At 56.2% G+C, this 26,136-nt stretch overlaps 8 protein-coding genes across 8 annotated transcripts; 5 read left to right on the top strand and 3 right to left on the bottom strand.

Moving 5' to 3' along the window:
* Positions 1–170: 170 nt before the first annotated feature.
* Positions 171–1,449, bottom strand: LTR77_003696 (uncharacterized protein; the record flags this gene model as incomplete). Its single annotated transcript, XM_064800952.1, has 2 exons — positions 171–331; positions 528–1,449. 2 exons carry the CDS (start codon positions 1,447–1,449, stop codon positions 171–173), a joined length of 1,083 nt encoding a protein of 360 aa, XP_064660903.1.
* A 348-nt stretch (positions 1,450–1,797) lies between these two features.
* Positions 1,798–3,472, top strand: LTR77_003695 (uncharacterized protein; the record flags this gene model as incomplete). The annotated part of the gene is made up of 4 exons (XM_064800951.1): positions 1,798–2,052; positions 2,124–2,735; positions 2,789–3,144; positions 3,205–3,472. 4 exons carry the CDS (start codon positions 1,798–1,800, stop codon positions 3,470–3,472), a joined length of 1,491 nt encoding a protein of 496 aa, XP_064660902.1.
* An 829-nt stretch (positions 3,473–4,301) lies between these two features.
* Positions 4,302–9,188, bottom strand: LTR77_003694 (uncharacterized protein; the record flags this gene model as incomplete). The annotated part of the gene is made up of 1 exon (XM_064800950.1): positions 4,302–9,188. One exon carries the CDS (start codon positions 9,186–9,188, stop codon positions 4,302–4,304), a length of 4,887 nt encoding a protein of 1,628 aa, XP_064660901.1.
* A 2,906-nt stretch (positions 9,189–12,094) lies between these two features.
* LTR77_003693 (uncharacterized protein) lies at positions 12,095–15,613 on the bottom strand (the record flags this gene model as incomplete). Its single annotated transcript, XM_064800949.1, has 2 exons — positions 12,095–13,112; positions 13,167–15,613. The coding sequence occupies 2 exons, from the start codon at positions 15,611–15,613 to the stop codon at positions 12,095–12,097; spliced, it is 3,465 nt and encodes a 1,154-aa protein (XP_064660900.1).
* Positions 15,614–16,735: 1,122 nt separating this feature from the next.
* Positions 16,736–18,145, top strand: LTR77_003692 (uncharacterized protein; the record flags this gene model as incomplete). Its single annotated transcript, XM_064800948.1, has 1 exon — positions 16,736–18,145. The coding sequence occupies one exon, from the start codon at positions 16,736–16,738 to the stop codon at positions 18,143–18,145; it is 1,410 nt and encodes a 469-aa protein (XP_064660899.1).
* Positions 18,146–19,246: 1,101 nt separating this feature from the next.
* Positions 19,247–20,368, top strand: LTR77_003691 (uncharacterized protein; the record flags this gene model as incomplete). Its single annotated transcript, XM_064800947.1, has 3 exons — positions 19,247–19,497; positions 19,586–19,888; positions 19,942–20,368. 3 exons carry the CDS (start codon positions 19,247–19,249, stop codon positions 20,366–20,368), a joined length of 981 nt encoding a protein of 326 aa, XP_064660898.1.
* Positions 20,369–20,897: 529 nt separating this feature from the next.
* Positions 20,898–23,966, top strand: LOS1 (pre-tRNA nuclear export protein; the record flags this gene model as incomplete). The annotated part of the gene is made up of 1 exon (XM_064800946.1): positions 20,898–23,966. The coding sequence occupies one exon, from the start codon at positions 20,898–20,900 to the stop codon at positions 23,964–23,966; it is 3,069 nt and encodes a 1,022-aa protein (XP_064660897.1).
* Positions 23,967–24,871: 905 nt separating this feature from the next.
* Positions 24,872–26,111, top strand: LTR77_003689 (uncharacterized protein; the record flags this gene model as incomplete). Its single annotated transcript, XM_064800945.1, has 2 exons — positions 24,872–25,738; positions 25,797–26,111. 2 exons carry the CDS (start codon positions 24,872–24,874, stop codon positions 26,109–26,111), a joined length of 1,182 nt encoding a protein of 393 aa, XP_064660896.1.
* Positions 26,112–26,136: the final 25 nt, after the last annotated feature.

Below are 26,136 nucleotides of genomic sequence, written 5' to 3'. Positions count from 1 at the left end.
CCGAAAAGAGAACTATGCGTCAAGAGACGTTGAGCGACGAAATCTTCATCGGAAGCACGATATTGTTCAACACACAACACGGAATTCCGCACTTGAACTCCCTCCGATGCCGAACGGCACAACTGCAAGGCACCGGAGAGCGATGCTGTGAGGTTCGCGGACGGTTCGTGTTACTTGGTACTCCTCGCCATGTCGTCCGGAGCAACCCTGAGAACAGGTTCCTCGTGGCTGCTGTGGACCGAGAACATGCTCCGTTGACGGCCGATCTCCTTGCGAAGTTTCCAGCAGTCCTTGTGAGCCTTGATGACATCCACCACGAAAGGCATTGGCCCTGCCAGTTACCCGCCAGGAGTCAGTCGTTCCAACGGTCGCAGACCGCTCCACTCAGAAAGACTAAAGTCGGGGTAGACACTGTCTCTCCTTTGATCGCTCAAGCAGCTCTGCCAAATCCTCCTTCCACACCTCAGCAACCGAGTGCGTTCCATGACCGACAGTTTTCTCCGTTATCGGCTTCACAACAGCCTTACCATTCTTGACATTCTTGATCTCTTCCTCCAAAATACGCAGTTCCGGCGGGTTGACCTGGTCGCAGGCAAAATTGACAGCCGTAAGAGGTGCCTTGATATCCCTCAGCCCGGGTCTGGGATCATAATCATAGCTCGCATCGAAAGCATACGCCATATCATTGGCATCCCTGTCCATGGCAGCAACCTCGATCCAATTATCGATGAACTCGTCAGCACTCTCTCGGTCCGACGCTGCCTTTTGCCATTGGTGCGGCGCACTACTCATCCAAGCCAGAACATGAAGCGCCGCGTCAAAACCTCTCGGCTGGACCTCGTAGTTGCCGTCGGCGAAGCCTGGATCCGTCCGAATGCTGTCAATAGCATGTTTTCTGATCATTCGATTCCGACCAGCAATCTGAGCCGGTAGACTCGCTAGAGGGAACAGAGCGTCCATGAAGTCTGGATACGTCACACCCCATAGCCAGGTGTGCATACCACCCATCGATGTTCCAGTCACGAGTCTCAGGTGATCGACTCCCAGATGCTGCGTCAGAAGCATGTGCTGTGCTCTCACCATGTCGCGGTAACCGTACCTTGGGAATTGGTTGCGGAGGCCGTTCGATGGCTTTGTGGAGCCTGCGTGGCCAATGCCATCCGGAAGGATGAGATAGTACTTCTCAGCATCAAGCAGTTGGCCGGGATTGAAGAGCTCGCCAGCGTAGACGTTTTTGAAGAAGTTCGCGGAATTTCCGGTGGTTCCGTGCATGATAAGGACTGCATTGGTTGCTCTGCCGTCTTCATCTTTCTCCAACCTGCCGAGAGTGCGATAATGTATGCGGAGCTCCTTCAGGTTGTTGCCATCGCTGAACTGGAAATCGTTGATGATGAAGTCGCCCTCCTCAGGTTTCGGCCATGTCCACGCGCCGCCCTTTGGTTGAGCCATGTCGCTGCCCCGCGCTGTCGTCCAGATCTGTTCAAATATCGATGGAATATGGTGTCTGTATGGATTTCAATATGGAACGAACGGATGCTTCTCCAAGCCTTCGACATCGGAGCTCGTGTCAATCTTGCCTCAAAGAAGAAGTTACCGACGATACCTCTGATATGCGAGTCAGAAGTTGCACAAGCGGCCAGATAACGACGGCGAGTTCGGCCAGCTATGGTCTTGGTACTCAAGTCGATATACTATGTGTCTGTAAGAAGACTTGGGAATCGTCACTCTTCAGGACATTCTCGATCTCGCAAATCGATCAACACCTGACTCCCACCAGGGCACGATTGTGTGGCCGGAATGGACGACGACAAGAGAACGGACCCCAACATCAATTCAGTTGAGAATGGAACAAACGAATCTGCCAACGTCTATCACATCGATCCAGCTGAGGAGGCCAGAGTCCTACGCAGAATCGATTGGTGTGTGATGCCGGCAATGGTCACCTGCTTCTTCTTTCAATTCCTGGACAAACAAACCATCAACTACGCCTCTGTGTTTGGATTAAGTGAGGATCTCGACTTGTCCGGCTCCGACTTCAGCTGGGCCGTCTCGGTATGAACCCTGTGGACAAAACCACAACATGTCTGAGACATCCGCTGACCCTTCTGTGTTTCTGTTTGCAGCTTTTTTACTTTGGCCAACTCGCGAGTCAGTACCCGACTGCATATCTCATCAGTCGCTTTCCCGTTGTCAAAGTGGTCTCGTTGACTATTGTGCTCTGGGGCGCCATGGAAATGTGCCTAGCAACTCCTCAAAGTGCAGCGGGACTCAACGCCGTGCGATTCCTCCTTGGGCTCTTCGAAGGTGCTTCGGCACCAGGGTTCGTTGTCATCACCAGCAACTTTTACAAGCGTAAAGAGCATCCCGTCCGTGTCGCCTTTTGGCAGAGCTGCAGCGGTCTCTCGCAAATTATCGGCGCTCTTGTTATGTATGGTATCGGTGGGGCGAGTGGGCTTGCCTTGGAGAATTGGAGGGTCATGTTCCTGATCTGCGGCGCTGCGACAATCACTGCTGGCCTGGTGTATGGCTTGGTGATGCCTCGTGACACAAGCACCGCTTGGTTCCTCAAACCGGAGGATCGCCAGCTAGCAACGGAGCGCCTTGCGCTGGATCGAGCGACAAGAGATAAGAGCTCGTTTGACGTCCGGCAAGTCAAAGAGGCTTTGCTGGATGTGCAGACTTGGCTGTTGTTTTGCATGGGCCTGTTCATCTGCCTTCCGTCGCCGATCCTGAAGGTTAGCCATACCATTCTTTGCCCTCCCGAGCATCTTGCACTAATCCCCAACAGTTCTCGAGCCTAGTTATCAATGGCTTCGGCTTCGGCCAATTCCAAACGATGCTTGTCGGCTTGCCCGGCGGCGTCTTCCAAATCGCAACAATCTGGGCCGCTGCGTTCGGGTGTCGGTACACGACCAACAAGCGCTGGCTCATGGGTATTCTGCTCTCAAGTGTGCCGCTTCTGGGGAGCATCCTCCTCATGACACTCCCGGCGTCTGCAGGCTGGGGTATCGTCGTTAGCACCTGGCTGGCCGCCTGCTCTTCCTCCTTGATCGTTGTCGCCCTGAGCTTTGCTGCCTCAAACGTCAAGGGCAACACGAAGAAAGCCACCGTCAGTGGCGTGTTTTTCCTGGCGTACTGTACGGGGTGAGTTGCCTCATGACCGCAAGGCGAGACATTGGCTAACCTGGGATTTTCCGATCGCAGATGCATTGTAGGCCCGCAGCTCTGGCAGGCGGAAGACGCCCCACGGTACATCAAGGGTACCAGCGCGAGTGTAGCCAGCTGGGTCCTCTTCATGATCACGCTAGTGGTCTACCGCATGGTGTTGAGCCGGGAGAATGCGAAGCGAGACCGTGATCAGCACGTCGAGGTAGAGGATGACACGCACGACGAGAAAGCGCAGCACATGGGCGTCAGTTTGGACTCCGACATGACTGATCGTCAAGATCTGAAGTTCCGTTACACGCTGTGAGCTGGTGCAGGGGAGTCGTGCAGTTGAAAATGCCGGCAATATTGGAAAAGTAGCGTGGAGGTGGCCACCAGAGTAGAAGAGTGGAATGACTTACAAACATCTTACTTGAAAGATTCTTTTGCTCTCGTGCTCCCATTACCGTACCACTTACTTGAGGTTATCAGTCCCTTCCTCGGGCCGCATGTGTTCCGCTGCTGGAAGTCATCCACGGCCACGGAGGAGGTTGGCACAAAGCAGTCGGGTAACCAGCAAGACGGAGATGAGCAGAAAGGAGTACTCTCGAAACATCACGTTCACTTCCAGGTTGCTCCGTGCGGCTTCTGTTGGCCTTAAAAAGGCTTGTAGGCTACCTCTTTCCTTAAGTAGCCTATTTCGCATTATGCTGGACAGAGACGGCAGAATGATCAAACAAATGTGAAATTCCCAGTCATTGATCGTGTATCTGTACAACAATGATACCGAACAAGCCTTCCTAACGACAAGTTGATGTACAGTAAGGCTACACAAGCACCATGTGACGAGCGTGAGCCCGCGGCCGTGAGGCCATATGCGTCTTCATATCCAACCGCCACTCGCTATGCAAGACCGAAAGCAGACAGAACCAGTCCTCCCCGAAGACAGATAATGACAGATGTCAAGGAAAAAGAGGAGAGACATGCACATTCATCGTCGCATCAAGATCGCTAGAACGCTCGCAAAGAAATCCCATCATCCACATATCTCACTCATCAACACGTTACCACCCAAAAAGGAGGTCCAGCCCGCTATGCAGAAAACAGATTATGAGAAGGGTATCATAGTATGAGAGATGCATGTGCAAAAGGTGTCCTCAGACACTGACGGTACGACGTCGCGTCTGCGTCGGTTTCTGCGCATGGCAGATGAGGAGTCTGAAGCTCGTGCCCTGCTTCTCGCATTCTCGGAGTAAGGTGTGGTCGTTCCAGATGCTCGTGGTGTCAGACGGGAAGAGAGCCTTTTCGTAGCAAGAAGAGTACCACCATCGACCGACTTTTGCGACCATCTTGGTGATGCTCTCGTCGTTGTCTTTGCGTGCTTCGATCTGGCTGCTGCGAGCGTCCTCGAGAAGGTCGGCGAAGGAGAATTCTTTGCCCACGCGGTCTTCACGCTGCCAGACTGGCTTGCTCGAGCGGCCGGAAGAGCTACTGCTCATGTCTTGGCTACGTGGAATGCGGCCAGCAGCAGGCACACCGACGATGCAGCGTTGGACGTCCTCGAAGCCGCGGCGGCCGATGAGCCGGACAAGAGTGTCGCTCAAATTGCGGAGACTGACATGTTGGTCTTTCTCTTGCATCCTCGTCTTTAAGCCACGGACTGCTTTCCTGGCTCTGCTGCCCATGTTCATGAGATCCAAGTCCAGGACTGCAACCTCAAGATACCCGCCGGGTCTCAGCACACGCTTACACTCGAAAATCGCCGAGTGGTAGGCCTCATCTGTAGTAGCCAACGGGAAGCGGAACACAACGGCGGTAAAGAAGCCTTTCGGGAACGGAAAGGCGCCGGAGATGGCATCGAGGTTGATGTGACGGTGATTCGGTGGTGGTCGCTGATTGACTCCAGGCCACGCTGATCCGTTAGGCGGTGCAGGCCCGAGATTGTACACGGCAGCGGCAGGGTACTGGAGAGCGACGTAAAAGCTCCAGTCGCTTCCAAGACCGTCGACAATCAGGACCTTGGGGTCGTCCGCGAGCCGCATCTCGTTATCAGCCGGGCTGAACAGCACACGGCCGAAGGAAAGCCATTTGCTTGTCATCAAAGCGCCAAACCGCAGGTTGGCAGCAGCAGCGTGGTCGTCACCCTCTACTTCGGCGATGTCCAAGAGCTGGGTGTCTCTGTTGAAGCGTACGCTTGGTGCCAAGCTTGACTGGGAGTTTCGCCCGTTGGCCTCTGGCAGAGATGCAGACCTAGAGTGTGCAGAGCCGCGGCTCTGTCGAGAAGATGCCATGCTACCGCGTGCGCTGGGCACACTTGTGCGATTGCCTGGACCAGCACTGTTACGGTTGGGCCCGGGGATGCTTGAGCGAGAAGACCGAGCCAAGCTGGGCCGCCTCTGCTCCGGAACGATGGTTTGAGTCGGGGTGTAGAGCGTGCTCGTGCTGCGGTTGCCGTAGTGATCCACGAAGTCGGCCAGTTGGTTCGGTGTCGACAGGGGCGACATTGAAGGCTGCAGGCGCGCGATCTGTTGTGGCAGTGTGAGGACCGTAGGGTTCGCATTTGGCAGTGGCGGCAGAGGCAGTTGGCTCCATGGTATATGGCTCGGAGCCTGTTGACTGTGGGCATTAGCTGGCTCATACAGCGTGCTCGAATACTGGAACGGCGCTCCAAGAGAAGACCCGGCAGACAAAGGAGTCCTCGGTGGCATAACATCGTCCAACAGGTCGTTGTACTCGGCCCACACGTCTTCCATTTGCGGTGGCGGAGCGGCCATGCTCGCCATCCAGCTATTGTTGCCCGAGCTCCCCGAGTATGACAAGTCCGAGTCCTTGCGAGGTGGGAAAGTAAAGAACTCATTGCCATGTACATCCATGCTCGTCCGGTTGGTAGACGTGCTTGGAGCATTGGTGTTGAGACTGCTCTTGTGCTCGCTGGAGATGCGATTCGAGTTGGTGCTTGTGCTGGAGACAGGCTCAACGGGGCTTGCAAGCTCCCGTATCTGGCTGTACAAGGATCCTGGAGGTTGTACTGTAGGCTTCGGCTGGGCGCGCCCAAAGGGTCGCGAGAACGAGCTATCTGCGAGCTTTCGATCGCGATCGCGCTTCGAGACCACTTTAGGGATGCGTCCGACTGGTGAAAGTCTCGGCTGTCGAGCTGGGCTGTCGTCCTGCAAATCTGGAGTGTTCAAAGAGCTGTGCAATATCTCCGGCGTATGCATTTGTCGTGGCGACTGGCGAAGCCTGGTGTGATCTTCCAAAACGTCCATCGGTGCTCTGCCCCATTGTTCGTCCGCAAAGAGGTCGTGCTGCTGCATGGAGGGTGGCTCAATATGAGGCTTCTCAGAAAACTCGAAAGGAGCTTGCCGGACGGTAACAGCAGGCAGGTGTGGATGACCTTTCCAGCGAGCGTCTTCCGGCTCCTTACTCCGATGCGGTGATGGTAGCAGACTCTCATGACGACGTTCGTAAGGCACGGTTCTGGAAGGTACATTGAGCTCAGACGCAGAGTCCTCGAACGACGTTTCGCTCTCCTCCATGATGCGCTCGACCTCCTCCAGGGCAACCGGTTCGACAGGATCAAACATGGTAGATAGCGCATTGCCTCGCTGTGGCGACTGGTAGTCGTCGATGGTGGGATATTGAGGCTCAGCAGGCGCCTTTTCTTTGCCCTTTCTTCTTGGTGATGCTTGGGCGCGCTGGAAAAAGTTCCACTTTCGAGATGGCCTGGGCTCTTGCTCGGCCCGTTCGGGCTCCTTTTGGAGTGGACGAAGCCACAATCCTTCATTGCCTTCACCAAGATCATCTGTCGGCAGCGTGCTATCAGACAGCGGATGCGCCGAGCCCTCAGCATCGTAGCTGTCGAGTGAGGAGTCCTTGGAGGGCCGACTGGTATCGATGGGAGCTGGCAGCCTCACGCGAGGGTCTTTGTCGCCTTGTGACAGCCGGGTGAGCGAGCGTCGAGCAGCCAACGTCGGGTAGCGAGCAAAGACGTCGTCTTGGCTGCTATCTGAAGGAGCTCGAGCGGTAGGATGCTGCTGCCTCTTTGCGGGAGATTTACCAGAACCTTGTATTGTGGCTGAAGGAAGTAGCTGCGGCTTCGTATAATTTTCCAGCGAAGAAGTCTTCGAAGTCGGAGCAGTCGGCGGCTGGGATTCTGACCGAGATGCAGCATTGCTGACTGTGCTACCGCTGCCACGCAACACAACAGGGCTCAAACGCTCTCGAAGGAAGTCGTCCATATCCGAGCCATCCTTGCTGGTGACGCTGCTCTTTCTGCCTTGGGACACTCTCCTTGGTTGACTGCTGGTATTGCTGTCGGTACTCGATGACCGCATGCCTGTGCTACTAGTAGTACTTCCACTTCGACCGCGGACGCCAAACTTTCTGTACCCTTCATGCCCTGTTCCTGCTACAGGGCCTTTCACCGGCTGTCGCTTCGGCTTCTCGGTCGGCTTCGCGGCTTCTGGCTTCGGCTTTCTTGACCAGAATCCAAAGCGAGGCGATTTGCTCGGGCTAGGGGCGGGTCCAACAGCAGGAGAGTCCTTTCTGGTCAGCTTGTGTCCTTCTGCAGGCTTTGGAGCGGGCGTGGGGCCACGGGAGAGCGAGCGGGCTACTGGCGGAGGAGACAGAGCAGAATCAATCCGAGGCGACTCCTGTCGAGAGGGTGACCGCGGAGAAAGACCAAACCGGGATTTGAGTGGCGAGGCAGGGTTGTTGGTCTCCTGTGATGGCGTTCGCTTGTGGTAGGTGTTGTAGAGTTTCGGAAGATCGCTCTGGACGACTGGCGATGGGTTGGTCATGCCTTCTAGCATTGGTGTTCCCTCTCGGCTGGGTCGGATTGGTGGTAGGGCTTTGTTCAGGTTCACAGGAGACGGCTCGACATTGAGGTGAGCAAGTTCGGGAGGTATCCGCGTCGTTGGCTTTGCGCTTGAAGATGCTGAGCCTTGCCTGGGTTTCTCTTTGACCAGTTTTCCCCTTGAAGACGAACGTTCGCTACCTGGAGTCTTGCCACCCGGCGGAGCTGTGGCTGGTTTGCGTGGTACTTCCTTTGGTATTGTCGCTGTTCGCTCGTTTGGCTTGACGGTAGAGTTTGATGATGACGTGGAGGACTCGCGCACCACCGGCAGCGCAAGTCGACCGACATCATTCCTCTCGTTCGAACGGCGACCAGCCGGCGTGCCGCTGCATGTGGGACTTTGCTGCCGTAAGCGAGGTGTGTTCGTCGATGTGAGCATGACGGAGGAGTACGAGGATGCCGAACTCGGTGTAGGTACATGACTGAAAGGCGAGTCCGTATAGCGCGTTGAAGGAGTCGAAGATGGAGCATAGTTGGGGACGGGCGGCGTGATGTCTCTCGTTACAGGTTGGCCTCCAGGTCCCATATCAGACAACAGCCGGTACCTTGGATTCGCTGTAAAGTATGAGCCGTGGTGCGCATCCGAACCTGTCTGCGGTATCGAGATGCCCAAGATTGAGTCCTCGAAGGCCGCACTCATACTCTCGTCCCTGGAGTACGCAGTGGCATTATCTGGTATGACTGCCCGGCTCTCTGATTTCTTTGTGGCGGCGTATGTCTCGATAGTCGAAGGCTTGCGCCGTAATCCCTTCGACGTGGGCTTGTCGGCTGTCGATAAAGACGGACCTGAAACATGAGATGGCGTGCGCATCGTAGGTGGTGGCGGTAGAACATTCGCCGGCTTTGACCTCGACATCTCTGGTTGTGTAGTAGGAATAGTCCCAGATTGCTGTGGAACCGCCGCCCTTCTCGAAGACGCAGATGGTTGGCGCGCACTCGATCCGGCGCTCGGAGCCTTTTCTACAGTCGTTGCGCCAGTCCCTTTCTTGTCCGACGACAAATCTCTAACGCTTCTGCTCGTCCTTCTACCCAGCAGCGACGCCTGTTGCGCGCTCGGGACCTGCGTACTGCTCCTAGCATTTTCTGTCGATTTCGCCGGGACGCGGCTGAGCCTCTTGCGCTCGCTCTGCGATGTCGTGCTCTCGTTGGGGGGCGGATGTCTAAAGTGGGATCTGAAGGTTGCGGCCATCGCCGGTGTCGTGGAACACCACTGTCGCAACGGTCACCCGGCAAGCCGAGGGTGTCTATACGCAACGCTGGCCTTGGTAGGTCGTTCATGAGGGCATATGCTGTGCGCTCGGCTTCGATTCGTGCCGTTCGTGGATTATTCGTTGATCGTACATTAAGTATAGCCAAGTCTATAATGAGAGTTGTCGTCAGCGTCCAGCGCCTGTTGACGGTACGGTACGAACAAGAAATTTTTTGAAGTGACACAGTTGATGAGCAGACAAGTACCTTTGGTATTTTTGTCTGGACGTTCGCGACCTGCGTCGCATGCGCTGTCGTTTCGGTGTTGCAGGACGCTACGTCGAGATGCATGCACAGCCTCGAGCTGCCGGAAGTACCGACGCAGTTTCTGAGGCTCTTAGCCACTGGTTCCTGCGTTCGCCGACGCCGCAAGATCGTCCAGGTTGATGCGCCACGCAAATCATGCGATTGTGCGACGTGTACAGTAGAGATTGGGCGGTTTTTCGAGAAGTGTTGCTATAGCCGGGATCGCGGCGCAAGATGTCGGTTTCTGCTGACGTTGTGGGGTCGGGACGTTGACGGGAGGGCCAGAAGGTACCAGGCGGGAAGGCGAATCCTGTCTTAGCGCCCTCGGCGAGAGATCAGATGGGACTCTCGGTGCTGATGACTCGTAGCCGGCGGTAGCTGGTGAGCTGGTGGAGCGGAGATGGAGAAGAAGACGGAGAGTTGATGACTGCTGCCATCCCGCCGAGCACGCGCTCTTCCTCACGATGATACGCATTCGCGCTGCAGCTGACGGCGCCGGAGGTTGATGCCGCAGCATGATAGCTAGACGCCGCAAGCGCGGCCAGAGGAGCATCGTGCGGCCAAAGTTGTTTGACTAACATTGCTATTGCAGGTCGAGTATCTCGCAATAGGCCTGCATGCTGCAGGATAGGGCCAGTGACAGGAAGCATGTGGCGATGAAGCCGGCTATTCGCTGTATGCACGTGTATGCAAGGATCGCTGCTGCGACCGTGTCCTGCAGGCTTCTGTTCCAACAGCCGGATCTGCGCCCACAACAGGCGACGTTGGAAGCTGATTCCAACACCGGGCTGCCTGAGACCGAAACCACGTCCAAACGTTTGCAGGCCATCGTGTTGAAATTGGTTGTGATCTGAGGTCCATTCGCAACTCTCAACGGGCGGGCCATGCCATGATTCCGGCCCGATATGAGACAGTGGAGTGACGAGTCGCTGAGAGCCAGTCGAGCTCGTCTTGTCACGATTGCGCTACAACAACCTCCACAGGGGTGATGCGGACCGCTCACGGCGCGAGGCCGAACAACCTGAAGGGAAAGTCGTCCCGGACTGAAGATGAGATTGTGGAAAGGACGTTGAACTTAGCCTGCTTTGACATGGCAATTGGTTGTTGGCCTAATTTGACTGATGATCGTCAATATCATATCGGGCAGTTCCAAAGAGCTGGTGCCCGATTGAGATCGGGAATGGAGATCGCGGAAGAGCAAGGTTGTGCCATTGTTCTTAATCTCCGACTCTGCACCCTCTTCATGATGCAGCATTCGAAGCTTCGAACGGCAGCCACGGACAGCGTCGATGATTCGTACCGTGGGGAAGACGTAGACCTGGCGCTCAGAGGCGTACGCATCCTGGTCGACCAGCACGCGTACGCGCTCCGAGTGGCCGCATGTGGACCAGGGAGATGTGATGCCAACGGCCGCCTACATGACTGCTCGATCACGTGTCTGGGAGATGGAGGGTTGCCAACCTTCGTCAATGGACGGCTCGCCGCGATCGGAAGGATACTCACGACCTCACCTCTCAACAGCAATCCTGAAGGAGCGTGTACTGGGCGCGGGCAAGCGAAGGCGTTTCGCAAACCATGCAACTCGCTCGAAGCGGCGAGAGGACGTACTGCCCATGTATCGTTCTATGTCCATACCTTGCTCAAAGTATTTGAGCTTGCGTGGAAACGACAGAGTGGGTGTGCGAAGGTGTCCTGAACCGGGAGACAATGCTCATCGTTCCGGCTCAACGATCGAGCTCAGTGGACACTCTGTCGAATGCGGCGGCGAGCTCTGGGGTCATATCGGCTGTCCTTCGAAGATCTCCTAAAAGCTTGCAGTAAGCGGCCTCAGGAGTAGAAGTGGCGTTACATGGAGGTCATCTCTTGTCCGTGTTCAAAGTGACAACCTCAGCGTTCTCCGTCCATGCGAAGCAGAACGATCATTTCGAAAGGCAAGGCGTCATCGCAGCAGAAGGGTGTCGAGTTCGAGACGTGGCCAATATGGCGTCCGTCGTGTCGTCCTCGAGCCCAGTATGCTGAAGAACTCTTCAGGTCACGCAGCCGGCTCCTAGGACTTATGGACAGTCTGCAACGCTGGCACACGAAAGCATTCAGCAGAACATCATTCTCCCAGCGAGGCATATTCGACTTCACCTCACGACCTGGCCTGTCAAGGTGAACCCCATGTCCAGATATGAGAAGAGCCCATGCCATCGTCTTGGAGGGACACGATGCCCGTTGTGTCGTCCGCATGCTGACGACGATGGAGACGTATCTTTAGACGGTCGTATGGTGATCAGGTGGTCCTCGCACAGTGTGCAAGGCAAGACGTGCTGTCAGTATTGAGCAAAGTCCGTGCGCAAGTTAAAATGCTTTGCTTTGACCTCACCTCACATTTGAAAGACACCATCGAGAAGCCGAGCTGAACACGAAGGTACTTGTCATTCCTAACACAACTGTCGCCACCACATCGCTCGAGCCATCTCGCGGTCCTAAGCCTAGCCAGGTAGTCAATACAACCGTGAAGTAGCCACCTGATCAAGCAGCCCACCGACAAGTCATACATCATCCTCCCTTGTATCCCCTCGCTCAACGATATCCCATCTGATGCCCAGCATTCCACTACCTCCGCCTCCTATCCCAAGCATTCCTCCTCCCCTTCCTCTTCGGCACTTTCTTCCTCACCACCTCCTTCGCCCCCTCAGCCTCTCCCTTCCCCTGCACCGGCGTCCCCATCATCATCTCCCCAAACCCACTCCCGCCCAACTCCGTCAACGTATCCTCGTCCATATCGCTCAGCTCCTCCGACATACCCCTCAGCACCTCCCGCCCCGTGTACCTTTCCTCATGCACCGTCGTGCCGACCGGGTCGAAGGGGTGGAGATACCAGGGTACGCCACCGTTGGCGAAGACGTCTGAGGGATCTATCCCCGCAGCGGCGCTAGGTCCGGAGGCGGTGGGTGAGGTGGATTGGGGTGGTGAGAGGGGCGCTTTGCCGTTCGTGAGGATCTGGGGTTGCTTATCCTTGGTGGCGTGGGAGGAGGAAGCGCGGCTGTTGGCTGTTTCGCTCGCGGGAGTGGACTTTTTGCGGCGCGGCGAGGAGCGGAGTGGTTCGGATTCTTCGGCATTGCGCGCGTCAGTTGCGTCTTCTGCGTCGGCCATTGCTACGTCCCCGGGCGACGCACCTGCGACGGCTTCCTCGTCCTCGACAGTGTCTTCCGCCAACTTGCCGACGCCGTTCATTGAATCCCTGGTCGCACTGGCGAACATGCTCATCTCTTCCAGTTTCCTCAACTCCTCCTCCACTTCCTTACCGCGCAGCTCTGCCTCCCGCCGCGTTGCGTCTTCCAAAGGCTCCTTAACCGCTTTGAGAATGCGCTTGGCGAGCTTCTTGGCCTCTTTCTGCTCGGTTGAAAAGTCGGCATGCTCTGCTGATCCGGGCTTGCTTTGAGAGAGGCGGGTGGCGATGGTCGTAAGGTCAGTGTCGGTTGTATCGTCTTCGGCGGGAGTTGCGAAAGGGTTCGAAAGCACAGCAGCGAGTTGAGAGGAGAAGTCGGCAACCGAGGTGAAATAGCGTTCGCGAAGCTTGGTCGCGAGGTCCTCGAGGCCAGGGCGGAAGAGCGCGGTCTTTTCGTCGAGTCTGAAGATAGGTCAGCATGTCTGCATAGCATTAGTAGATGCTGGCTGTACTCACTTCCGAGCTTTCTGCAATATCGGTACCAACAACTTCGGAATAGGAAAGTAGACCGTGTCCACCAATTCCTTCAGCAGCTCCACCTCCTGCAACCTCAACTCTTCCCTCACCCTCACCAACTTGCACAACTCCTCCACCTGCTGCATATCGTTCTGCAACAACCCGCCAAACTCGATACGCCTCGCGAGTCTCGGTCGACCAGCGGCGCCCATGCCAGCAAAATTCCTCCTGGTGATCTCCATGCTTGAGAAGCTCTCCAGCTGCAGTTGAAGACGCTTGAGCAGCGCCGCACCACGTCTCGCCTCTCGCTTGAGTGTCCAGTACCTACACACTCGCTCCACAAACTCCTTGCGTTTGCGGATAGTAAAGCGCGTTAGACTCGCTTCGACGGTGTCGAAGACGACCGACGGCACGACTGGTGCTCCAGACGGAAGACGCCAGTACTGCTTAGGTGGCTGGTTCTTTCGTCGTTTCGTAACAGCGATAGTGTCGTCTTCACCCGCTAGTCCGCCATCTGGGGGTGCTGGTGCGCCCAACTCGAGTGCTGCAGTTTGGCTGTCCGCCCACCTTCGATCCTTCATGGCATGCCGGTACCACCGCTTCGCCTCCGCGACAGCCGTGTCCGTGTCGTGGGTACGACGCCATTCCGGGGGAACGTGCTTGTCGCAGAAAGCTTTCAATGCCGTCGTGTCAAGACCCTGCTGATGCTGGCTTTTCATCTTAAGAAAAAGCTTGCCGCGACGGGCGCATGTGACATGGAAGGCTTGGTAGCAGGCTTTGTTGCCGCATTGAATGCAAGCACCCATTCGCTGGTTGCAGATGTAGCAGTGGAGCTTCCATCTGCCTTTCGGGACTTTGTCGACGTCGGCGATGGGTTCCATGAAGGTCATGTTCGCAACCGTAACTTCGGGAATCCAGAGGGCACAGAGTAAATGGCTCCAGCGTAGAGTGTTAGTCTGCTTGAAGGCGCCATCAACGTTGGGACAAAAGATGCAGGTTGGAGTTCCTCGGCCAATCTCCTTGCACTTGCGACAGAACCACTGTCCTTCTGGAATGAAGGGCACGCCATAGCACTCTTGATGCACTGCCAGATCGCAACCATCACAGAAGATGATGGCGTTGGCATTCTCGCAGTCTCCGTCGTCGCAGATGGCGCATTTACTATCTGGCTCATCTCCCGGCGGATTTGGGTCCCCGTTTACAGCTGCTTGAGAGCTTGACCGAGGACGATGCAGCTGGGCGTGGCGAGGCTGTGGTTTCGGAATACGCTTCTCAAGTGCGTGGTATTCCTTTTCGATCTGTGTCATGGTGATTTCGAAGATCGCAGGCTTGATCGCATCAACCCCTTCTGACTTGCGGAGTTCGTTGATTCCTTCCAGCCACGCTACGTCCTGCTCGTCCATGTCGTACTCCACTTTGCCAACGACCGGCGCTGACTGTGAAATTTCAGCTGGGCTGTCACTCTCTAGCCGCAAGCTGACTTCTGCTTCGTCTTCTACTTGCCCTGCTTCAGTCAAGCGGACAAGCACCTTTGGCGGCAGCTCGAAACGGTCGCTCTCCTGGTAACCTACGTTGGCCATGGTGCGGTCCACGTAGTTCTTCTTGTTCTCTTGCTGGTTCTCTTCGTATTGCAGGAAGTGGTTATACTGCCGGTATGACGGTTTCGGCAGATTCAACCGTTCCTTCGGGTTGTGTGTAGGTAATGGCATGATTCTTGGGGCTGGCGGCGAACCCAGGCCGCTGAGCATGGACTCCGGCCTGCGCGGTGGTCGCCCTGGCTTGCGCTTCATAGGGGTGACAATGATTTCCTGGGCCTCTGATCTGTCTTCTGCATCCCGCATTTCCAGATCGCCGTTGACTGTAGGCTTGATGTCTGATAGCATGCTGTTAGCCCGTTGGAGCAGCTTGGGATCCTTCCGGCTTATGCGCCCATCCACCTCGTCGGCCGTGTATATCGGCAGCGCGAGATCAATCTCCAGATCCGGGTGGAAGTCTTCCCAGCTCCTCTCCTCTCGCGGCTTGTACCCATCACTTGCCTGACTGGCAGCTGCAGCGGCCGCAGCACTACTGCTGTACCGTGGTCTTGGCGTCGTTGGCTGGGGCGCGTACCTCTCTGGCCTCTCTCTGCGCGGTCGTGTCTGCATCGCTGACCTCGTGGCCGTGGGTGTCTCGCCCTCTTCAGCTCCACCACGCTGCGCGCTGTTCGCAGAGTTCATCCTCGCGACTCTTGCCCGCGGCGCTGTGCGAGCTACGCTCCTCCTTCCACCTTCGCCACCATTCGCCACCGGATTGCCATCGCTGTCAAGCCATCTGCCGCCGCCACCAGGTCCGCCTGCGACGTACTTGCGCCTCTTCTGGGGAGGCTCTGTGGCCGCGGTGATCGAGGGGGTACGGCGAGGGCGGCCTGGCGTGCGTGTATTGCGTGGTGGCGAGACTGCGAGCGCCATTATGGTAGATGTGGGTGTGGTGTCGCTTCTGCGCGCTCGTAGACGCTCATGTGTGTCGATTTCCAAGTGGTGTCACGTCGATTCGTGCTTGCTGTGCTTCTGGAGGTGACCCCACGGGTCGCGCCTACTGGCCCGACGTTCTGCCGCCAAGAACGTTAGCGCTCGCTGTTAGTCAGCGTTCGTGGTTGCCTCTCGAGTTCTTTCTTCCACATCCTCGACATGTATCTCAGCTCTCGACATAGATTTGACGTCGCACCTCTGAAAGCTCTCTGTTCGAGAGGTGCTTCACATGCTGATATCACGACACCTATAGCAGACTCCTGGTCCAATGATCGCGAAGGCCTCGCCGAAGTCTTCTCAGCAGTACATGGAGACGGTCTCCTATCTTCTGCCTCTATTCATGTTAAATGCTCTGCGCTCGGAAGACTTGAACTGTTCTAGCGAACACCAATTCTCCATCTTCCAGCGCGGCGTCGCGCGCATTCCAGTCTCAATCTAGCACTAGCCTAGCCTGGGAGGATGGAGAAGATGTATCATTCTACCAGTTCACCATCCTTTATTCCGCAGATGCACAGAATTGCGCCATGGCCCTGCACCGGATCTGCGAGCTTCCTTAACATCCCCTGGACCCGCAGCGCTGCCCCAGGGCAGAGCCTCATCACGCCTGCACGCGCGCCAGTGTCCCGGAGAACAAAGCCGAACCTTGGGGATGGTGTGGGGTCAAGGCAAATGAATGGCACTTTCCCTACACACGCAAGACACGGTCTTAATAACAGGCTGGAAGATAAGATGCAGTTTCACGCAACAAGCGTCGATGGTGGTGTTCTCGCTTTGTTCCTTCGCCCGCCATTCTCCAGGCGTTGAAGAAGATCGCTCACTTTCACAGCGCTCGAGTTTTAAGTTTATTATCGCTTGCACGCCAGCAGACCTTTTGGGACCCATGTCCGACGAAGGATCTATCACAATACACCTCACAACGGCGTCCCCTAAACTCAGAGGTAAGCTCGCCGAGGCAGTAACGACAAGGATGCATATATTCATGTCCGATCCTGCTATCGATGTTGTCTCTCTTATTGCTTCTCCAAGTCATTCGTTCCAATCAACACACTCGCTTGAGACAAGATGATATCCTCTCGACCTCTCCTCATTTTCATCGGGCTTGCAGCCCTGAGCATGACAACAGTGTTCGCTCATCCACTTATAGAAGCGAGAGCACTACCTCCAGCTCTTGACCCATTTTACCGGGCTCCAGCAGGCTTCGAGTCCGCAGCCCCAGGCACTATTGTGAGGCAACGTACTGTGCAGACAGCATTCCTGGGTCTGATCGCAAAGCCAGTGGAAGCATACCAACTGCTCTACCGCACGACAGCCATCGACGGCTCGGCCATTGCAACAGTAACCACAATCTTCAAGCCTTCGGACTCGAAGACGGATCGCTTTGTCTCGTTCCAGACAGCATATGACAGCTCCGCACGAATTTGCAATCCGTCCTACAACTACCGGCTTGGGTCTGTCCAGGTGGATCTCATTTCGTCCTTCGAGCAGGTACTTTTGCAGACCTATCTTCTCGAAGGCTACATTGTCGCCTCATCTGACTACGAAGGCCCAGATGCGGCTTTTGGGGCTGGTCGACTTGCGGGGATGGGTGTCCTGGACGGCATGCGAGCTGTCTCGAATTTCTACGAGACTCTGGGACTAGACAACGACACGCCCATGATTGTCGGCACCGGATACTCTGGTGGAGGCATTGCCACTGGTTGGGCGGCCTCCTTGCATCCCACATATGCCAGCGAGCTGAATGTCAGAGGATGGAGCTCCGGAGGAACGCCCGCAAATGTGACAGGCACCGCTGTCTTCGTCGACGACACGACTTTCAGCGGTTTCCTCCCTGCCGCTTTCGCCGGACTGTCGAAAGACAGTTCCTACGGCGCCCTGTTAGACCCAGTGATCGCTCGACTAGCCACACCCTACGGCAAAGCCCAGATCGCAGCTGCGAGCGTCAACTGCGCACCCGCCGACCTCCTCAACTTCGCGCTCATGTCAGTCCAAGACAAGTCTTTCCAAAGGCTCGGCGACCAGATCTTCTATGAACCTACCGTTGCTGCTATCCTAGAGGACAACCTCATGGGCCGTAACGCGAACGAAACGCCCACTGCCCCAGTCCTGCTCTACCACGCTTCCCGGGACGAGATCATCCCTTACTCCAACGCTACCACCCTCTACGATACCTGGTGCCGTAACGGAGCAGACGTGCACTTCACCACCTTCGGTAACGGCGGCCATCTAACGACAGAGATCCTGGGCCTGCCAATGGCGGTGCAATTCGCCAACTCGGCGTTCGCGGGCACGTTGTCGAGTGGGTGTTCGAAGGACACGGTGCTGGATGATACGCTGGATCCGCTGGCGTTGGGAGCGTCGCTGGAGCCGGCGTTGGTTAGATTGATTAACGCGCTTGGGACGTTGGGAGAGGCGGATGAGCATTTGATGGGGAATTTGGGTTTGATTAAGGTGCCGGCGGCGAAGGGGAATTGATTGAAAATCCGAGTAGAGCTGAAGCGGTGATCTGTCTAATCAACAACACTGGGAAACATGCCCGGCGGCCCCGACTGCGATGTAAAGGACCCCGGACCATGGTCTGACGGTCGAAAGGTCGCTGTCCTCTCGCGGAGACCAACACCATCGCTGGTTCTGTTCGAAAGGACGTTTTGAGTTATTGTCTGCGAGAGTTGATCATTCCCGTCTTTTCTCGCAAAGGCTCGCGATTCTTATCACGACCTGCGAGGTGTCCGCTCGACGACCTACTGCCTTGTCTATTGTTACCACGGCGTTCAACAACTTCAATCTACTTACTTGCTTCTAGGTGAACATTTCGACTTTGTTCCAGCGTTGCGCTTGCCGACCTTCGTGCGTTACCTGCGTAGCCATCTGGCCGCCCCAAACTCCTTCTCATGATTCTCCTATCTCATACACAGTCCTTCTGCAACCTATGAGTGCGTGTGAGCTTTCTCGAATGTCGAGAAGCTCGCAATCAGGCCAGCCATACCGCCGAAAGCCCTATCACTGGACTTTTTTCGTGATACACGTACATCTCCATCACATCGAAGAACAACCACATCTTCCTTCTTGCGCACACATCCCCACTTTCGGTGTGCCTTCTTCCGTAACGGAAAGTCCCTAGCCGCCAAGGGACGCTCGGGACGGTGATTCTTCCAGCCATTGGTCCTTGGATCCAAGGAACATCGAATCATATTGCCGGGCGCTTACTTTGAGATCTCACAGGTCCGGTGCCTGCACATGTGCAGGCCCAGAAGCGTGCTCAAATGCGAGCACTGCGTAGGGAGATAGGTAGGTCATTGATGAGTAGTCCACCACCCCATTCCGTCTCATCTCCATTTACCGCGACAACTCGCGACACGTACAACCACCAGGAGAGGCAGCGGGGCTAGGACGAGCTGAGAAGAACATGTAACCCGCCCCAGCTGACAGCGATCGACCGACCGAACACCCAGCACCAACCCGTTCCGTCCCTCGGCCACGAGCGCCACCACCACCTCGCGGCCCAGCGGGCGACCGCCTCATCCACCACTGCCGCCGCCCTCGGTGCACCACCACCACCACAGCACCACCGGCGCAATGGCGCGACGATGGTGCATCTACATCGCGCACCGATGGCGCTTACGCAAAACCATACTCGCGCTCCTCGCGCTGGAGTCGTGCTTGACGATCGCACTCCTGGCGCTCTTTGGCATCGCGGATCCGAATACATACCGCACGAAGCTGTGGCAGAATGGGAGTGATCGGGGTTTCAACAGCAACCCGAATAGCATATTGTATGACTATGCGAATTACAGGCCGGTCCATGTGCCGCTGGTCTGGAGTGGATTGTGCGTATACCCTTCTACATCACGGTGGACGAGATCGAAGCGAACACGGGGACAGGAAAGGACAAAGCTGACATGAGCGCGCAAACAGCATGACCCAGTTCAACGTGATCATTTCCGTCCTCAGCGTATTCATCCTGCTAGTCAAGAGTATGATGTTCATCCTCTCGACCTTCCTACCGGTCCTCAGCGTGCTCGTACACGCCCTCCTCATCGCCCTCTACGCTGTCAGCGTGCGGAACCAGGCCACGCCCGACCTCAGCGAAACCAACGTACCCAATCTCTCGCGCAACATGCCTTGGTATCTCAGCAAAGGATGCAGCTACGCGACGGAGAAGAACCATGGATATTGCATGCAGGCGAGGGCGAGCTTTGCGTTGACCTGCGTTATGCTGTACGTTGCCCCCCACCTATCATCCCGGAACTGTGCTGACAGAACTACCACAGCGTTCTCTTCGTCGTATACCTCGCATTAAGCATCCACAGCTCCATACCCACCACCGCCGAAAAATCCTCCCGCAAAGCCGACTACGACGAAGAAATCGAGCTCAAATCCGCTCGACAAACAATGGACCCGGACGCCGGGCTCACGAAAGAAGAGAAATGGGAACGCAACCGGCAGATCTTTTTGAACCTACCAAAGACGCCTGGAACGCCGGCGCAGGGGTTTGGGGGATATCCGGCGATGACGCCAAGGACGACGGCTTTCACCCAGTTGAACGGGGGTGTTCCGGGGACGCCAGGATATGCGCCGGGGACACCGGGGTATCCACCGCAGTCAGCAGGGCCACCGCCAGCGGGGAGGGGGTTGGCGTTTAGCGAGAGGTTCGAGGGGGCGATGTATGCGGAGGTCAAGGTGCCGGACCCCATATGAGTGATATATACCCGCATTGGGGATTACCTTGCCATGATGCAGAAGGATACCCAAGCACTTTTCGTATGAGTAATTGTATAAAGCTTATGACAATCAACAAAACCAAGATATGCACCCTCTATGAGCACTTCTAAGTGATGTGACATTTTGTCATATGCTCTCGGTGACTGAAGTGAATCGGAGCGGGGCATGTGTTTTGCAACAATTTGATGCCCGACCTTTGAAGCACGAGATCTCACAACCTCACTTCATTGACCAAGTGAGATATACCACAACGCTTGACGAACTTCAATAACTCGATCGGAATACATCACACACCTTCGAACTCGCACCGCTGCCTAACGAGCGTTCTTTAAACACTCACCTGACGCACCGCTGCCGACAACACCACCACCCATATCTGCCTACAAGAGAAGCCCAGAAGATGGCATAACACCCCCCTCCCCTTCAGCAGCGAGGCAACTCGCTGCCATGCCATCCCACAACCTCACCACATCCACCTTCACACTTCCACGTTCATCCACCGAACATGGACTCCCAAATCGAGTCAGCCATCGAACTCGCCTTCCACCCAACCACCGACCAGAACGTCAAAGGCCAAGCCTACGACTTCCTCAACCGCCTGCGCGCCGATGACCAAGGCTGGCACGCCTGCCTCACCCTCTTCACCCGCCCGCAGTCGTCCTCCGAGGTCGTCCGCTTGGTCTCCCTCGAGATTGTCAATAATGCCGTGCAGACGCAGAACCTCGATAACTACAGCCTCGGGTTCGTGAAAGAGAGCTTGATGCAGTATGTGCAGGCACGGTATGCGACGGGGAGTGCGGAGACGGATAGTGCGGCGATTCAGAACAAGTTGACGCAGACGTTGACGTATCTTTTCACAGCGCTGTATGCGGAGCAGTGGACAAGCTTCTTCGACGAATTTCGGGCTCTGGCAGGGTCGGGGCAGGAGATTGGGACGACGAATCCGCCGGCTACCATGTTGTATCTGCGGATCGTGGGCAGTGTGCATGATGAGATTGCAGATGTCATGATACCGCGCACCCAAGAGGAGTTGAGGAAGAGTGGTGAGCTGAAGGACTTGATTCGCACGAGGGATGTGAGCAAGATCGCAGTCACGTGGCAAGAGATTCTGTCGAGGTGGCGGCAGGTCGATCTGAGCATCGTGGAGCTGTGCTTGAGGACGATTGCGAAATGGGTGAGCTGGATAGATATTTCGATCGTGATTGATCAGAGTATTCAGAACGCCCTGTTGGAGTTGGCAGGGCAGCAGGGGAGGTTCAACGCGGAGAGTAAGGAGGCGAGGGCGAGGGATGCGGCGATTGATACGTTCACTGAGACGGTGGGGAAAAAGATGGCGGCGAGGGACAAGGTTGAGTTGATTCGGTATCTTAACCTCGAGGGCATTGTGGGACAGCTCATCGGCAGCCCTGCGCTCTCCGAGTTGCGGACCACATCCCACTACGACACCGACCTGGCCGAGACTGTGGCGAAGCTTGTCAACATGGTCATCTTCGACATTGTCAGAGTGCTCGATACCGATCGTGTAGACGAGCAGACGCAGGCGAGAGCAAACGAGCTGCTGCGGACTTTCGTGCCATACCTGCTTCGCTTTTTCAGCGATGAATATGATGAGATCTGCTCAGCAGTCATTCCGTCGCTGACAGACTTGCTCACGATGTTCCGGAAGAAGACCAGATCCACGAATGGCCTTATCCCGGAGTACTCGGAAATGCTACGGCCGATCTTAGACGCCATCGTGGCAAAGATGAAGTATGACGAGACTGCATCTTGGGGTGAAGAAGACGAAGGGACCGACGAAGCTGAGTTCCAGGAGCTGCGGAAACGCCTCTACGTGCTACAGCAGACTGTTGCGGCGGTCGATGAGCATTTATACATCAACGTGCTTACGGAGGTCATCGCTTCTACACTGTCACGGCTGGACTCCGCCAATGCCAAGCCCAACTGGCGAGATCTCGACCTCGCACTGCACGAGATGTACCTCTTTGGCGAATTAGCTGTCAAGAATGGTGGGTTATACCAGAAGAGCAACCCGAATTCTGAGGCTTCCCAGCGATTACTTGATATGGTGGGTAAGATGGTCGAGTCGGACCTCGCGAACCATCCTCATCCGGCGATCCAGCTACAGTACATGGAGATCTGCGTACGTTACGTTCAGTACTTTGAGCACAACCCCGCAAGCATTCCGAAGGTGCTGGAAACATTCGTCAACTTCGTCCACAGCACACATCCCAAGGTGCGGCTGAGGTCATGGTACTTATTCCAGCGATTTGTCAGGCATCTGAGAGGGCAGCTTGGCAATGTCGCTTCGAACGTGGTGCAGGCTGTAGGAGACCTGCTGGTCGTTAAGGCTGAGGTGTCGGAGGACAACGATGAAGATGATGCTTCGTCTGAGGACAATGCGAAGTCTGCCGATGCTGCGTTCCAGTCCCAGCTTTATCTGTTCGAGGCAGTGGGCTGCGTTGCCAGTACTGGTGCAGTACCGCTGGACACCAAGGTCAATATTGCGAAGTCGGTGGTTGATCCACTGTCATCGGACATTCATCAACATTTGCAGACGGCGAAGAATGGCGATGCGCGATCAATGCTGCAGGTCCATCACCTCATCATGGCTTTGGGAACACTCGCCAATGGCTTCTCAGACTGGACGCCGGGCTCAACATCTGGCGGACCGCCTGCGAACGAGGTCTCCATGCCGTTCGCTCAGGCGAGTGAGACTGTCGTGCTAGCACTTGAAGGTCTCAAGCAATCCACCGACATTCGAACTGCCGCCCGACATGCCTTCTCCCGCCTCTTGGGTGTCCTGGGCTCACACATCCTGCCGCAACTTCCGCGCTGGATCGACGGCCTTCTCAGCTCCGCTTCCAGCAATGACGAAATGGCGATGTTCCTTCGCACGCTTGCTCAAGTTGTCTACGGCTTCAAAGCAGAAATATACTCCATCCTCGATACCCTCCTCTCACCCCTGCTGCAGCGCGTCTTCGCCGGCCTCGCCACACCCACCGCAGGCACCGACGACGAGATCCAGCTCCGCGAGCTCAAACAACAATACCTCAACTTCATCCTCGTCATCCTCAACAACGACCTCGGCTCCGTGCTCGTCAGCCCAGCCAACCAAGCCATCTTCGATTCCTTCATCACGACGGTAACCCGCTTCGCCGTCGACCCCTCCGACCCGCAATCCGCCCGCCTCTCTTTCTCAGCCCTAAACCGCATGACCATAATATGGGGCGGTCCCGACGTCCCCCTTCACTCACCCACTCCTCCTGCCCCAGCTCTTCCGGGCTTCGACAGCTTCATCCTCTCGCACTTTGCGCCTTTGCCGTGGACGTTGCTGTCGGCGCCGGGATTCTATGCGGGGGATGCACAGATGAGGAGTGTGATCCAGGAGGCTGCGGGACTGCAGTGGACGGTGTTGAGGAAGGTTGGAGAGCGGTATCGGGGGCAGTTGGAGGGTGAGTTGCGGCAGTTGGGGGCGGGTGAGGAGGGGGTAGCAGGGTTTATGGAGAAGATTGGCGGAGAGGGGCAGGCGTTTAGGAAGTTCTTCGTGGGCTTTGTGCAGGGCGGGAAGAGATGATGAGTCGACTAAAGTGTGAGGTGAGTTGAATGTTGCACGAATCAAGAAAGGAATGATGAATGGGGTTGCTGCATGGTCTGGCGCTTGCTGCGTTGCACTGGCTTGTCGAGTGGCATCGGTCGAGCCGCATATCTAACGCTACGGAATCGGAGGCAAGATACCCAGATATGAAATGTCACATGTTGCTTGAATGAGTCTCGATTCGCAGAATGCTGTGGTTGAGAGTGGTCCTCCAATTCGCCTGCCACTGCCGAACGGCATTACTCAGTTGTTTATCTGACTGTCCGAGCTGCCCTCGGTACGCACCGAGCACTGACTTCTCAAGAATCGATCAAACAAAATCCTCCGTCTTGGCCATAAATTTCGCGGTCTGAATGTGAGACGCCTTGGCGTATCAAAGAGAGTCGGCCCCGGCTTTCTCTCCTAACTTGCACTTAATCTATACCACACACCCCCATCTTTCATTCCCACCATCGCGTGGCTGGCGCTGAATCGCCGTTCTAGCCTTTGCTTCTTCGAGTTCGTACCACACTCGCTGACCTCGATATTCGTCTTGGCTACAACACCAAGCTTCGCCTTTCGTCTCACTCAACGTATCCTCACCATGGGAAACGTTTCAGTGGGCGTGTATCATATCGCTTCGGTAACAGCTTCGCCGATGTGGAGGACAGGTCAGACGAAGTAGGGGCTGGACGCAGTAGGTATAACAAGGCTCCTCGCCTGCATCTCACTGCTTCTCTCTTTCGTTCAAGCCATACAGCCCTTCGTTGCTCTACACATTCGTTCATACACTTCCTTCCTTTCAGCAGCGACTGGTTCGTTGTGCTTCCTGTCTCTCGTTCATCAGACAACTGTCCTTCACACACACCACAAATTCCGATTTCAAAAAAGGAACAAAAGTCAAAATGCAGTACATCTCTGCCGCCGCTTTGGCATTCGCGCTGGGCGCGTCTGCCCGCCCTCAAGCTGGATACCCGCACTATCCGTACCACCAGGACTGCAGTGCTGAGTACGTTACTGTGACCGCTCCCGGCTCTGCTCCTCCGGCTAGCAGTGCAGGACCCAAGTCGTCCTCCGCATTCTACCCAGTGGGCAGTGCCTCTGGCACGGGTTACTCGTACCCGATGCCTACCGGCACCGGCATCTACCCAATTCCTTCGGGGACCGGCGTCTATCCCGTCCCATCGGGCTCGAGCATGCCAGTGATCCCAACTGGATCTCCTAGCTCCTCCTCTGCTGTCTACTACAGCAGTGCGGCCGCAGCCTCCTCGGGCGCCGCCTCTTCGGGCGCCTACACCTACCTGGCAAGCGGAAGCAGCTCCTCCGTCCTCGTCGACGCAGCGTCGGCCTCTTCTGCGGCTGCTATGTCCACCTCCCCGGCCACCCCAAGCGGCGTCGGCTCCTCCGGTGGCTCCCTCCCGCAATCCTCCGGCACCTCCGTCCTCTCCGCCGTCCAGACCATCGCCGCCGGCGAGACTTTCGACTGCGGCATGAAGGCCTTCGATCGCGGCGTCAGCTGCACTGGCCAAGAGGAGGGTGGTGACAGCGACGCTGTCTTCGAGCTCGAGAACGGCGCTACCCTGTCCAACTGCATCATCGGTCCCAACCAGATTGAGGGTGTGCACTGCTTCGGCGCTTGCACGTTGACCAATGTGTGGTGGCCAGCGGTTTGCGAGGATGCGTTCACGATCAAGGAGCAGGAGGACGGCGAGACGACTACGATCACTGGCGGTGGTGCCTTCGGCGCTGAGGACAAGGTTCTCCAACACAACGTAAGTTCTTCTGTATCCGGACCTTCTCTCAAATGGATACTAACAATATACTCGACAGGGCGGCGGCTCCCTCTCCGTGACCGGCTTCACCGTCGACAACTTCGGCAAACTCTACCGCTCGTGCGGCAACTGCGACTCCATGCCCGAGCGCCACGTGATCATGGACGACATAACCGCCACCGGCGGCTCCATCATCGCCGGCATCAACTCCAACTACGGCGACACCGCCACTCTCTCCAACATCAACATCTCCGACGTTGGCGACGTTTGCGTCACCTACACCGGCAACGACAACGGTGACGAGCCCGAGGAGAACGGCTCCGGCCCCAGCGAGAACTGCATCTACTCTGAGTCGGATGTCACGGAGATCTGAGCTTATGACCATGAGGGAGGGGATG

Source organism: Saxophila tyrrhenica (genome assembly GCF_035928015.1).
Source record: "Saxophila tyrrhenica strain CCFEE 5935 chromosome Unknown scaffold_5, whole genome shotgun sequence".
Lineage (NCBI taxonomy): Eukaryota > Fungi > Ascomycota > Dothideomycetes > Mycosphaerellales > Extremaceae > Saxophila > Saxophila tyrrhenica.
Note: the sequence above shows the minus strand (reverse complement) of the source record. Positions and strands in the feature narration are given on the sequence as shown.